This window comes from Globicephala melas, chromosome 11, assembly GCF_963455315.2.
Source record: "Globicephala melas chromosome 11, mGloMel1.2, whole genome shotgun sequence".
NCBI lineage: Eukaryota > Metazoa > Chordata > Mammalia > Artiodactyla > Delphinidae > Globicephala > Globicephala melas.
The window spans coordinates 42,978,892-42,993,378 of NC_083324.2; the positions used below are offsets into that span (position 1 = coordinate 42,978,892).

The following is a 14,487-nucleotide window of genomic DNA, read 5'->3' on the forward strand; positions in this document are numbered from 1 at the left end:
CAAAGAAGACCCCGTGCCCAGGCCCAATTGAGTGGGAGCCGCAGGCAGAAAGCATGACAGTGGGAGGGGTCCTCCTTCCACATCCCGAGAGCTGGGGAGACACCCTGGTTTCCCTTGCCAAGATCTTGTCGAGAACAACCAAGCCAAAATAAAAAATTCTGCCCCTCATCTGCACCTCTCTAGAGTCAGGAAGAGATTCTAAGAAACTACGTACAAACTACAATTTCCTCACCCGGAATGGATTTTGGGCCTGAGGTGGGGGGTTCAGGTTTGATCTGTCTGCCCAGCAAACTGCTGGGCACAGAGGAGAAAAGATAAATCTCAGCCAGCAAACCCAGTTCCAGGGCTGGGCAGCTCCTGTGGCATCACACGGGCCAGTGTTCCTGGTTCCCAGGCCCTGGGCTGTCGTGTAGTTGGCTCCGTGTGTTGAGGGAGGCCCAGAGCGTGGAGAGGCAGGGCCAGACAGACCTCCCCATCCTAACTTGTCCCCTTCCTCCTCTCTCTCGGATTCCCAGATCGAGAAGCGATTCAGGAACTTGAGAGCAGCCTGAAGGAAATCCGCAAGACAGCCAGCGGGACTGCCCTGTACTATGCCGGACTCTTCCTGTGGCTCATGGGCCGCCATGACAAGGCCAAGGAATACATTGACCGCACGTTGAAGGTCTCCAGCAGCTCCAGAGAGGTACCAGCCCTGGGCATTATGGGGGCAACAGCCAAAGAAAGCAGTGTCCAAACACATCCTAAAGGGTGGCCCTTACTCCCATGGAGGGCCCTGGGGCTGGGGGAGGGCCACACCCAGACACCAACAAGACCCATGCTGGCTCAGGGTTTAGACAACTACACACTGGCCTTTGTCCATAGAGTCCGATTGCAGATAGGTTTTATGGCCTGCACTATATATTTTTAAAATCTTGAATTAGTTTGCTGACATTTAGAAATCAGAAGATTTTTTACCTAAAAGTCCAGATTTCTTGGTTCTTTTGAAAAACTAGGTGAGCTGACTACACTGGGCCTGTATTCCTTCCTTGCAGTGATCTGCTAGGTGTCAGTGGTGGCTCACACAGAAGATCTCATATGCAGTGGATGTCATGTGCCGTAGAATTGTACTCATGGTAGAATTAAAAGCCTCAGTCTAAGCCATGCATCTCAGCAGGGTATATATCACCCCCAGCCCCCCAAGGGGGTGAAAATTGGTTATTGGAGGAGGGGGTGAAAAAACCCTCACTGTTTGTATATAAAACACAGATATAAACACAGTACATAAATGGTGTATCTGTGATATTAAAATTTCTTGGAGGGGGAGGGAATGATTAGGGGAGAAATGACTAAAAGTCTCCTTAGGAGGGCAGTAATGGAAAAGAATTGAGAAACCTGCTCTAGGCCGTGAGAGATGCTTCAGGGCAGGGTCTTCCAAGCACCCCTCTAACCTTGCCTCCTGGACCTGGCCTGTGGCACCTGCCAGGCGAGGCAGGGTGAAGGCTGAAGGGGAGCCACCAAGGCCCATGAGCTCAGTATGGCCACTTGCCCGCTCAGAGGGCATTCCCGGCTTCCCATGCAGGCTGGGCCCTGTGCTGGTCTAAGAAGTGGAGAGAGCTGGAGTGGCCCTACCCTGGCGCCCTGACCCCAGTGTAAAATAAACACGCAATGACAAGACAGGTGGTAGTGCCTCCATAAGGGGCAAGAGAACCATGGGGGTCATAGGGAGGGCCCCAACCCAGCCTGGATTCCGGTCAAGGAAAGCCTCCTACAGGAGGGGCCTCCTCGGCTGAGTTTTAAAGACTGGTGGTGGTTAATCAGATGAAGGGACTTGGTTTGGGGGACGCGTACTGGGAAGGGCATTCCAGACGAAGGAACAAGAGGTGTGAAGGCCTGTAGGGAGAAAGCAGGACTCGCCTGGGATCTGGGAGCAGTGGTGCCCAGCAGGGCCTCAGGGAGTGGAATGACAAAGGGCGGGATGTGGGCAGGAGAGGCAGTCTGGATGGAGGCGATACAGGACCAAGCACTTCATCTTTCCCCTTGTTCTTATGCCAGGGCTATGTGCTCAGAGGCTGGGTGGACCTCAGCTCAGACAAACCCCACACTGTGAAGAAATCCATCAAGTACCTCGAGTATGGCATTCAGGACACCAAAGATGTTCTGGGGCTGATGGGAAAGGTAGGAGGGGCAAGAATGTCCCCACCCAGAGACCTCAGTCTCTAGACCCCCCAGCTGGTGGATGAGGAACAAAGGTCTGGAGAGCATCAGGGACTCAGAACAGCCCCGGGCCTGCTCCAGTCCTCCCTGCTACCTGCCCAATCTTGAGTTTCCGTTGCCTGTGTGGGGTCTTCTTGGAGGCTAGGCTTCCTCAGCTCTGGCAGGCTTTGTCTCTTTGCCTTTTGTTTTCACCCACTGCCCCTTTTCTATGCATCTTTCTTTCACACTTTCTCATCTAACCTGTTAAATTCACTTAGTGGCCATAAGAGAAGGGAGGTATGTGTTTTGTATTTTCTGACCTTAATTTAAATTGTTTCCTTTTTCTGATGTGGCCCTCGTTGAATCAATCTATGATGGAAAAACCATCCTCTTACCCTCTTCTGTTTGTATATCCTTTCTTACAAAATGAATAGTTACTCATTAAAAAACCAGAAGTCTAAGAAGGTCAAAAGGTGATTTAAAATGGCATCCTTAGCCCTACCACCCCCGAACAACCCATGTTAACATTTTAGGGCCATGTCCAAGTCTTTCTTCTACGCATTGGTTCGGGGTGTGCCTTCGGTGGTTTTCTGGGGATCAGAGGCCATGAGGTTATCTCACAGGAGGTTTAGCAGGTTATGCCCTTGGGACCAACACTTGTGAAGAAAGTGAAAGAAGCAGGAGGGAGAACTTGGGCTGTGAAGCAGCTCCAGTGAAGGCCTCAGCCGGCTCTGCTTGGAATTATGGAGCTGGGATGGCCCTTCACTGACTCCCTCACTGACAAGATGCTGACTGTGTGACCTGCCCCTCGCGGAGGTGTGTGACCTACCCCTCGCGGAGGTGTGTGACCTGGTACCAGGCAGCTCCCTGCAGCCACGGGTGATCCCAGGAGGGAGACTCCCCCAAGAGCTGTCAGCGTCCAACTCCCCTTTTCCTGAAGGAGGTCACACACAGCACCCACCATGGGGTGGGAGATAGTGTGGGTAGTTCATATAGTTGTAATCATAGGGCATCTTACCGTTTGGTCTCTTTCTCTTCATGTAAGGTTATATCATAAGCACGTGTCATTCTGAATGTCTGCGTAAAGCCAGGCCCCTGTTGTGTGGGCCTAATGTAATTTGCCGACCCCGCCTCCTATTGTTTGGATATTGAGATTGTTTCTAGTTATACACTTAGAAAGAGTTCTACAGTGAACACGTTTATGCATATATCTTTATTTAGAATAATCCTCCTCTTGTTTTTAATAAGTCTCTTAATGGAGGGTTACTGTAAACTGAAGCCATCCTTTCGGAGTCCAATTTCAAGCCTTTTGGGAGCATTGCCCTCTGCCCCTCAGGCATCTGTGTCATGACTCACCCAGGAGAGCCTGGTGGCTGGCTCCCTGTAGAGGCCATGACTCCAGCCAGGTGTGCCTTGAGAGCGGAAAAAGCACCGCAGGCTTGCTGTGGGGAGGGGAGGGTTACCTGCAAACCCTAACCGACTCTGAGTTGCTGCACTGGCCCAGTGAGCAGTTTTCAGTGGTGAATTTTAGGAAAGTGAATGGGAAATGATGGGCCATATGTGGAATTGGAAAGTGCCCAGCAACTCCAGCTTCTCCGCTGGGGGTGGGGGGTGGGGAGGCGGGGGGGCCCTCCCATGACCTTGCTCTGTCCCAGGCCTGCTCAGGGCTCAGCCGTCTCCTGGAGCCCCTGCCTTGTCTCTCAAGGAACCCAAGATGGCTGTGGACCCTGATTTGTCACTCTGAGTGATGGATCCTGCCCACATGTCAGGCTCTGCTCCTGTCCTGGTGGGGACCCTGACACCCCTCCATCCTTCGTGGGCACCAGTGGGACTCTTTTCTTTGGCTTTCGACAGGCAACGTATTTCATGATGCTGCAGAACTACTCGGGGGCCCTGGAGGTGGTGAACCAGATCACTGTCGCCTGGGGCAGTTTCCTGCCGGCCTTGGTCCTAAAGATGCGGCTGTTCTTGGCTCGGCAGGACTGGGAGCAGACGGTAGAAACGGGACACAGGTGAGGAGCGGGGCCAACCTGCTATTTCCTTCCTTTGCTAGCCAAGGGGGCTAATCGTTCCCATCTTACACAGAGGCGAGATGGGAGCTGCTGTGTACTTGATGGAGTAAGACACAAAAGTCAGTATTGTCAACAGGAGTTATGAATAGTGACATTATGACATTGGGGGTAGAGGAGGAGAGGGAGGATGGACGTGAACTAGACACTTACCTGTCATAGCAGGAAGCCGACAGCAGAGACCTGCAGTGGAGGAATCAAGAAATAGGCCTGTCAAGAGGTCTAAGCATAGTGTTTAGGAGAGAGATGGAGGGAACTACCAAAGGAACCCAAAGCAACAAGAGTTACAGGGTAAAGAGCAGTTGTCTCTGAGGAGTGGTGGGGAGGGGAGAGTAAAGGGAGAAAGGGACTATTGTATTAGTTACTTTTAAAAACTGTGGGTGCGATATGTGTTAATAAAAACTTCAGGGGACAAAGGTCATTGTTGCCTGAGAGAAGACTTTAGTAGCAAGCTGAGTGCATCTGGAAGACAGCCTAGGGTTCCGGAGTTATGCGGTCTGTGGAAGCCAGACGCCAAGTATAGGGTGATCCTGAAGCACTTTCACTGTGAATAGAGATAAAGATGGCTTCAGGGGAGGGATGTTTGATGGAGGGTTTTGTAGAATGGAATTTTCTAGATAACTGAAGCTTATCTCTTTAACCTCTAACGCTTTAACTATTTTTATCACAGTAATCCTAAAACGTACAGTACCAATTTTCTTCCTAAAAAGAGTTAGTGGACTACGTTTTTTTCTGAGTGACCATGAGTCACCACTACAAGTTTTTACTAAGTTGTGTGTGGGAAAAATAAAACAAAACACAAACATACCTCTTCCTTCCCTGTGGAGGGATGATAACTCCTCTGATGATAGCTGGAATTTGAGTCTCAGAAAGAGACGCTGGTAGGAAACTGAAAGCCTGTGCCAGACCTGGGCAGGTCCTCAGCAGCCCTCTCTCACAGTTGACACCTGGCCGGTGTCCTTGGCAGGAGCTGGGTCAAGAGCTTGCTTTGGAGGCTCTGCCTTGGGCCCACAGGATACCTGGAAACACCTGGCTGAAGGCCTCAACCTTGAGTGTGTGCGGCCTCCCTGCCCAGGCCCTGCCGCATCCACCTGCAGGGAGATGGTGTTTGGTGCCAGTGGGTTGAGTCCAACACCCGACACCTTCCCTCATGGAGGGTTTCCCAGCTCATAGAGTTCCCCCATTGCTCTTTAATTTTTTTTTTTTTCCCCGGCCACACCACACGGCATGCAGGATCTTAGTTCCCTAACCAGGGATCAAAACCATGCCCCCTGCAATGGAAGCGTGGCATCCTAACCACTGGACTGCCAGGGAAGCCCCTCCCGCATTGCTTTTTTTTTTTTTTTTACATCTTTATTGGAGCATAATTGCCTTACAATGGTGTGTTAGTTTCTGCTTTATAACAAAGTGAGTCAGTTATACATATCCCCATTGCTCTTTAAATCTCTGCTCTCTGTAGGTGTGTATCTCTTTTCAGCCCTAAAAATTGTTCATTTTCCTTCTCTCTTATTTTTCTCCACTGATACTAAAATAATTTGTCTCTTTCATTTAAAGAACCAGCTTTGAGTTTTGTTGATGCTATTATCTTTGTTTCCTAATTTATTACTTTCTGCTCTTTATTATTTTCTGCCAACTACCTCCTGTGGAGTTACTCTGTTGCTATTGTCTGACTCTTGGGTTGGATGCCTGGCCATTCTCAATCTTCTTTTAGAAGATAAGCATTTAAGTCTATGAATGTCCCTCGAGGTACCATTAAACAGTATCTACACATTTGGATACTTCAGTAGTATCTTCAGTGTCTTTTGGTTCTAAGAATTTTCTAACATTCGTTCTGATTCTTTTTTAGTCCATACATCTTTTAAAAGTTTCTTTTAATTTCCAAATTATGAGGTTCCCAGTGCCTTCAAATTCATCATAAATGCTTAGAAGTCTTTGTTGACTGTGCCTAATCGTGTTGGAATTTTATATGTCCTTTAGAGTAACCATCAATTAAGCAGAAGGGCCATTCCCTGATCAGGCTGAAAAATATGAAATTTCCTGTAAAGAAATAGAATATTGGGACTTCCCTGGCGGTCCAGTGTTTAAGACTCCATGCTCCCAGTGCAGGGGTCATGGGTTCGATCCCTGACTGGGGAACTAAGATCCTGCATGCCACTTGGTGTGGCCAAAAAAGAAAAGAAAAGAAACAGAATATAGAAAACTCCACAATATGATCAGGAGCTGCATCTTCCCAAGGACATATGATGGAAACCAAGGTTCCTTTCCATCTTACAGCTGCAGACTGCCCCCCAAGCACCTCTCTGCCCCCCCCAGACCTTGGCACCATGGTCATACCTGTGCTATTTGGGACATAATGGGCTTCTGTCACAAAGACACCCCCAAATATGTGACTTAAATAACATAAGATGTTATTCCTCTCTCAGGGAAAAGTTTGGGTGGTAGGCCAGGGCTAGGATGACAGCTTAACTCTGTAGGGTCCCAGGCCCCTCCCTTCTCTCTCATTGCTGTCCTGTTCCTAAGATGTTGCTCACGTGGTCCACATTCCAACCAGCAGGAAGGAGGAAAGAGAAGAAATGGAAGGCATGCTGTAGGGGCACCACTGGATATATCCTGGGCACTTCCGCTTGCATCCTGTTGGGCAGAAATTAATCACATGGTCACTCCTGAGCTGCAAAGGGGGGCTGGGAAATGTAGTCTTTTCCGGTAGCCCTGTGCCCCAAGTTTGGGGGTTCTATTATTAAAAGGAGAAGGGGAGAATGGATGTTAGGAGACAATCAGAAGTTGCCGCCACACCTTCCTAGCCTTGCCTCTGAACATTCTCAATTCACGTGGCTCCTCCTCCTATTTCAGAATCCTAGAAAAAGATGAAAGCAATATTGATGCCTGCCAAATTCTAGCTGTGCATGAGCTTGCAAGAGAAGGAAACATAACCACAGTAAGTTCTTTCAAGACTCAGAAGTTACGCCTTGAAACCAACACAGCCAAGGAGGGACCCCTCACAGCACCTCCACCCCCAAGGCATTGGAGGGGGCTCCCTGGGTCTCAGCTCCCTGCCCCCTCCTCCATACTCCCTGCCAGGGTGGTCTGCTCTGGTTTGGTCTTTGAGCCACACAGTTCCAAAGGCCAGCAGTGAGGCTAACTCTGGTTCTGCCACATGTTCCCTGTGTGACCCTGGGCAGGTGTCTCCACCTGAATGAGCCCCAGGATGCTCATCTGTAAAATGGAGATAATTCCACCCACTCCGTGAGCTTGTTATAAGGACTAAGATGACAGGTGGGACAACTGGGAACAGTGCCCAGTGTACTACAATAATTTGCTCCATGTTACCTGATAGAAGTCATGGTTGTGGGGGGTTTGTTTGTTTGTTTGGGGTTTTCTTGTTTGTTTTTTTGCCACACCACACGACTTGCAGGATCTTAGTTCCATGACCAGGGATTGAACCCAGGCCCACGGCAGTGAAAGTGCTGAGTACTAACCACTGAACCACCAGGGAATTCCCCACAGTTGTGTTTCATATTTCAGGAAATGCCTTTTTTTAGGGAATGGTTGGAATTGCTCAGGTATTGACAGTACCAGGCAGTACCTGGCCCCAGACTTGCTCCTAAGCCTTGTAGTTTTCCAAAGAAACCCCAAAGAGCCCTCACATCCAATCAGAAGCACCTAGAATTCTTAATGAAAACTTCCATGCCCAGACAGCTTCTTATTTTCAAAAAGAGTTTGTGTATTCAGCTAAAACCCTGCCTTCTGAATAAAGACATTGCCTCTGCAGGTAGTGTGACAAATCAAGAGGCTATAAGGGGTCATGGTGGGGAGAGGAAGTTTTCTGGTTCCATCTGGCCAGCTCTGAAATTACGGATTTTGTGGGGTGAGGTGAGGTGGAGGGCACCGTTCGTATTTGGGAGGAACCCTCGAAAAGGGCTCTACCACTGTCTCTGGGTCAGAACAAGAGAACAGGCATGTCCTCCGCTCCCTGAGACCCCAGAGCCCTGGGCAGGCCTTCCTAAGGCCTGGCCTGAAGCTTATACCCAAGGGCAATTAGCATTTAATTCTTCTCCTTCGTTCCCACCTCAAACTCTGGGATCTGCCCCTCGCCCCTGCTCAGGCTGCCCAGTTCTTGTCTTGCAGAAAAGATCCACCCTACCCCGGGCTTCTGTTTTGGCACTTCTTTGCAGCTGGGGACTAAAAACTCCCTACTCCCACATAGAGAGTGGGCAGAAGAGTCCATTGGAAAGAACGCAGGCTTTGGAGTCAGTCAGCCACCTCGTTGGCTGGGTAACCTTGAGAAAATGACCTAACCTTTCTGACCCTTCATCTGCTGGACTGAAAAATTCGGGTATCTATAGTTACACTGACTTACAGGGTCATTGGGAGCATTCACTGGAATGACAGGGAAGCACCAATGTGGTGACTCACATCAAAATGGAGCAGGGGTTTGGGGCCAGGGACCTGCCCTGACCATTTGCTCCTGGGCCAGCCCAGGTGGTTTGCTGCCAGCCTGGTGGGCTGTGATGTGGGCACCATGACAGATGGCTCCTGGCCCTGCCTGGAGGTGTCCCAAAGGGCAGCTGCTCTTCACAGATTCATGAACAAAGCGGCAGTGCCAGCTCTGGGATGAATAATGCTCCTGAAAGCTCCGCCAATGAGGCTCCGAAGTAATACTGAAGCCTGGGCCCGCCCAAGGCCAATTAACTCTGAATCTCTGGGGCTGGCTTGGGGGCCTGGGTGTTTTTAAGATCTCCCAGCTGGTGTTCATGGGCAGCCACAGTTGAGAACCTCTGCCCCACTCCCCTTTTATATACTGCCTTTGACATTGTGTTTTGTTCTTGTAGGCTGCTGAGCGTGTTAGAAATCTGATTAAGGCACTGGAAACAAGAGAGCCCCAAAATCCAAGCCTCCATCTTAAAAAAATTCTTGTGGTTGGCAGACTGGTAAGAAGGTGTTCCCTGGTTTCTGAATGAGTGCTTCTTGTTATGTTCCCCGGGGGAGACCTGTGCTCCCTGGAAGCTCCCTGAGGACCCTGCACCTCCCCTCTCTGGCTTAAACTTGGCCTCTCAGGCTGGTGGCCCAGACCCCGGGGCCACTGCCTGCCTCCAGCCAATCACTGAATTGTGGGCTCTGTAGCCTGCACCTACATGTCCTTCAAAGATGCTATGAAGATCATGGAGGTGAGGTCTAGAAGTGCTTTCAGAGAGGGAGGCGCCCTGTTTGGGGAAAGAGGGCAGTGGCACAGCTGTGGTACAGCAAAACAACGACCAGCTCTAACCTCAGGGTGCTGGAGCACCGGACTCCCATATCCTTTCTGTGGAAGAGACCTGGTGAGGCTGGCCTGCCTAGGCCTCTCTGATGCCAGGCAAGGTGCAAACAGACCAGGCTGCCAAACAATCTGTCTGTGTCAGACCCTTGAGCCCCAGAGCCAGATTTACTAGAAGGAATTGCCATAAGAACAGGGGCAGCTCTGGGGAGTCGAATGCCACTGGGATACCCTCTTGTCCTCCACAACTATGTCTGATTCTCTCTGCCTCATTCTCCACGTGTGGCAGGGAAAGTGGCTGCTCACAGCCTTCAGAGCCACTTTCCATCAGTGGGACACAAAGAGTTTCTCTCATGCAACTTCAATTTGTGAAAAACCTCCTGGTGACTCGTTGGACCAATGACTGTGGCCAGACAGGGGCTGGGTCCCTCAGAGGGCCTGCGGCTGGAGGCGGGTTCCACAGATGTGGCCAGCGGGGGGTTCTTTGGGAGGTGGACAGCTACCCGGACCCAGCTGCCTGGACACAGGGTACCTCTTGGGCTCTCCTGAGCACCCCCTAGTCCCACCAGAGTGACACGGCCGTGCTCAGACAGGCTGGCCTGACTGATTTCCCCATTCCCGTGTCTGTGCCTTGCAGTCTGGGAGGCACCAGGCGATTCTGCAGCTGGTGTGTAGCTTCCTCGAGCGAACCTTCATGGCCACATCCTCCTACGCCCACGTGGCCACAGAGCTGGGCTACCTCTTTATCCTGCAGGACCAAGTGAAGGAGGCATCTCTGTGGTACTCGGAGGCCATGAAATTGGATGAGAGCAGCATGGCTGCCTTGACTGGTCTGTGCAGGCAGGGCAGGGCAAGGGGTGGTAGGGCGGGGGCTGGGAGCCAAGTAGGGTGGCCGCCGTGGGTCCAGAAGAGAGTGGGCTGGGAAGCATTCTCCCCAGGGTGTGTGTGAGTTTGGGGCTGCGTTGTATGATGGGGTGCCTGTCCACGAATCTACAAGTACAGATGTAAGAGGAACAGGAATTCTCAAAAGTGATCAAAGCCATTCTGATCTACAGCCGACCTCCAATAGCCATACCGAGCCCATTACGCTCAGTCAGCCCTGCATCCTCTCAGGCCTTACCAGGCCAGTGTGGGAGAAGGTTCTACTGCCAGAGCACCCCTCCCCAAAGCCTCTAGGCTCACCTCTGTAGACCCTCCCTCTTCAGGCCCCTGAGCTGAAAGGCCACCAGAGTGAGCAGTTTTGAGAGTTTTACTTCCCTGTCTGTCCCAGTGCTTCCCTCCGGCTATATCTAAATGTCAAATGAATTTTCCGGAGCCTGATTTTCATTTTTACACAAAGCCCTCAAATCGGTGTCTCTGGTGAATCCTGAAGCAGCAGTGTTTGATCTTAGTGGGGGCAGCCTCATGACCAGTGTTCCAGGCAGGCTGGCTTCTTGCCCTGGCTCTGAGGAGTTGTGGGCAAGTCACTTCTGTCTACACTCCAGGCTCCTCATCTGTGCGGCACAATCAAAACAGCAATCCAAGTGACTGGTCTTGATTTCTGGTTCAATACGTCAGGCTGACTCATCCGTCATCGCCTCTTCCTCCCTCCCCAAATCCCACAAAAGTCATGGGCGACCTTTTAAAAAGATAATGAGTCCCTGTAGCAGCCCCAGAAACAGGGAAAGGTGCCTTAGATGGACCAGGAACTTTGAAGGACTTCTCATTTTTAGAAGATATAAAGCAGATTGCATCCAACAAATGGAAACTCCAAGCAGGTCTAGAAACCCATAAGCCAACATGGGTTGGGGCAGCTAAAGAAATGAGTAGATCAGCTTTCCCCAAAGGGCTCCAGGAAAAAGAAAATTTTAAAAACATAAGCTCAGGGTCCCCAGAGGCTGGGAGCAAAACATGCCATAGGGTAGTCATTGAGATAACAGGAGGGTTATTGAGAGCCAGAGAATGGGATCAGGGAGGGTCTACCAGGTGGTGAGGTAGGAGAGAGCAAAACAGAGCCCCCCCCACCATGACGTCCCACCACCATCAGGGACATGAAGGACCAAAAGACTTGGATGCCCGGCACATAGGCAAATCCCCCAAAATGTTCCTCCACCAGGCTGAGTCCTTCCCCACTTCCTCATTCAAGGGAGATCCCCAGCCAATCAGCCAAAAGGAAAGTCCATACACTCCAGCCCAGGCCGAGCCCACTCTTGTGTGTCCTGGATTCATCCATCTTATCTGGCCCGTCTGGGAAAATCAGTGACCTTAACAATTTGGGAAATCTGCCCCAGATGCTAATACTCATCACTCTTGTCCATTTATAAATCTACTAGCAGTTTGAAAAAGGAACCAAGTGGAACGTGCAAAGCAGTGCCCATCTGAGGAGCAAAGTTAAGGCCAGATACAGAAAAGACTTTTTCCCCCAAACACTTCCCATATTGGCTGGCTCTAGAGGGTATTATGTCAGTAAGTAAAGAACATGCTACTAGGAAAAAAATACAGAGAACAAAAAAGAGTTGCTGAAAATTTAAAATATGATTATTGCAAAGTAAAAAATTCCATAGATGAGCCAAATAGTGGGATGGATATAATTGAAAACCAAGTTGGTGATTAGGAAGACAGAAATAATTGCACCAAAATGGCCAAGGACTATCTTGTAAAAGAAGAATAGTAGGAAGAGAAGGGATTTGTCCTCCCAATATCAAAACATGTCTCAAAACAAGAGTAGTTAAGTCTGGACTTCCTTGGTGGTGCAGTGGTTAAGAATCCGCCTGCCAATGCAGGGGACACGGGTTTGAGCCCTGGTCCAGGAAGATCCCTCATGCCGCAGAGCAACAAAGCCCAAGCGCCACAACTACTGAGCCTACACTCTAGAGTCTGCGAGCCATAACTACTAAGCCCATGCGCCACAGCTACTGAAACCCGTGCTCTCTAGGGCCCAGGTGCCGCAACTGCTGAGCCCGCATGCTGTAACTACTGAAGCCTGTGCACCTAGAGCCCATGCTCCACAACAAGAGAAGCCACCACAATGAGAAGCCCGTGCACTGCAACAAAGAGTAGCCCCTGCTCACCGCAATTAGAGAAAGCCCACGCACAGCAACGAAGACCCAACGTAACAATAAATAAATATTAAATGCTTTAAAAAAAATAAGTAGTGGAAGACCCAACGTAGCAATAAATAAATATTAAATGCTTTTTTTAAAAAAAGTAGTTAAGTCAGTTTGAGGCCAACACTGGAATAAACAAATAGATAAATGGGATAGAAACAGGTCTTATGATACAAATGACATTTCAAACCCATAGAGTTTCAATAACTTGTGATTGGACACCTGACTCTCCATTATGAAAAAAATAAAGGTAAATACCCATCTCACACTATCCTCAAAAATAAATTCCAGATGAGTTAGGTATTTAAAGATAAAAATTAAATTGGACTTGGGTTTCCTGGGGGATGCTAAGCCTAACCACAAACTCAGAAACTGTAAAGGAAAATGACCAATATGACTACGTAAAAACTTAAAACTAATGGATGGCAAAAGGCACAATAAAATAGTTAAAAGGTAAAAGGCAAACTAATGGAAAATGTAACAAAGACTATATATAAAGAGAATATAAATATATAAAGAGAAAAAATATATATATAGAGAGAGAGATAAGTCCATCCAAAGAAAAACAGGCAAAAGCTATCAGGAGGAAATTCACAGTAGAAAAGACCATTAAATATATAAAAAGATGTTCATTCTCCCTAAAAAAATTTTTTATATGTGAATTAAAATGAGTTACTGTTCACTCTTTAACCTGGTAAAGAGTGAAGCATGTTTGTGAGGTTGTGAGGAAAGAAAGAACACTTTCAAATTCTTGGCAGGAATGTTAATTCAGATATCCTTGGAGGACAAGTTGGCCTTATCTATCAATGTTTTAGATATGCGTGCCCTTTGACCCATCAGCTCTACTTCAGGAATTAGAACACACACAAATGTAGACCATGGCACTGTAATATTTAAACACTGAAAACAAACTAAATGTGAAATGAGGAGTCCTTCAGTAGGGCAGTAGTTAACTAAACGGTTACATCCACAGTGGAATATTATGTCATGATTAAAGGGAATGGGGTAGATTTGTATGAACTGATGGGAAAACATGGTATACGCTAATAACATATAAATGCTTCAAAAGATGTTTGGAGGCGTATACCCCAAACTGTTCATGTTGGTTCTTTCTAGAGAGAGACACAGCCAGAACATGAGCTAGGGATGTTTTCCTTGACTTATGATATGAATTCTTTACCGTGAGTATGTGCCACTCTAAGTTTGTGAAGATGTCGGAAAGGGCCCCTGCCATCCACTCTCCCGTCCCTGCCTCTGGACTGCTGGACTGCTGGCTCTGCTGCAGAGCTGGCTGCTCATCCTAGTTTTGCCCCATCCCAGGGGTCATCTGGTGCCAGATCTTAGACGGCCACCTGGAAGAGGCTGAGCATCAGCTGGAATTCCTGAAGGAGGTGCAGCAGTCCTTTGGGAAGTCCGAGGTCAGAGCTCTCTGGGCGCTGGGGTTGCTCCAGGATCGTGCCCCCGCCCCGCCTTCCTCCCACCCCCAGTTTCCAGTAAAGCACCCAAGACAGCCCAGGCTTCTGGCAACTCTGCGCAGAGGGTGTTGCTTCCAAGACCTGGGCCTGCCTCCCACAGGTGCTGGTTTTCCTCCAAGCCCTCCTGGCTTCCAAGAAGCACAAGGGAGAGCAGGAGGCCGCGGCACTGCTGAAGGAAGCGGCTGAGCTGCACTTCTCCAGCACGCAGGCCCTCCCCCTGAGCACCGAGTACTTTGAAAGGCTTGACCCCCTCTTCCTGGTCTGCATCGCCAAGGAGTACTTGGTCTTCTGCCCCAAGCAGGTTAGAGGAGAGTGCATCTTCATGGCGGCGGGGTGGGAGCGGGGTTGGTCCTGAGGACAGGTCTGGACGGAGGCAGGACCTACCTGGCAAGTCACCAGGGTGCTTGAGCCTCTGGCAGTTGGGGAGCCCAGCT

General features: G+C 49.5%; 1 protein-coding gene across 5 annotated transcripts in view; it reads left to right on the forward strand.

Moving 5' to 3' along the window:
- The window catches only part of TTC21A (tetratricopeptide repeat domain 21A), a 34,226-nt gene that overhangs the window by 2,617 nt on the left and 17,122 nt on the right, over nucleotides 1-14,487 (forward strand). For all 5 annotated transcript variants that reach the window (XR_009565830.1, XR_009565831.1, XM_060307938.1 and 2 more), the window contains exons 4-11: nucleotides 516-682; nucleotides 2,032-2,154; nucleotides 4,027-4,184; nucleotides 7,092-7,176; nucleotides 9,071-9,169; nucleotides 10,130-10,322; nucleotides 13,899-13,996; nucleotides 14,154-14,354. Coding sequence is in view for 3 of the 5 variants with exons in the window: in XM_060307938.1 (XP_060163921.1) it covers nucleotides 516-682; nucleotides 2,032-2,154; nucleotides 4,027-4,184; nucleotides 7,092-7,176; nucleotides 9,071-9,169; nucleotides 10,130-10,322; nucleotides 13,899-13,996; nucleotides 14,154-14,354 (1,124 nt within the window). In the remaining 2 variants the exon portion in view is untranslated. The remainder of the gene's footprint in view (nucleotides 1-515; nucleotides 683-2,031; nucleotides 2,155-4,026; nucleotides 4,185-7,091; nucleotides 7,177-9,070; nucleotides 9,170-10,129; nucleotides 10,323-13,898; nucleotides 13,997-14,153; nucleotides 14,355-14,487) is intronic.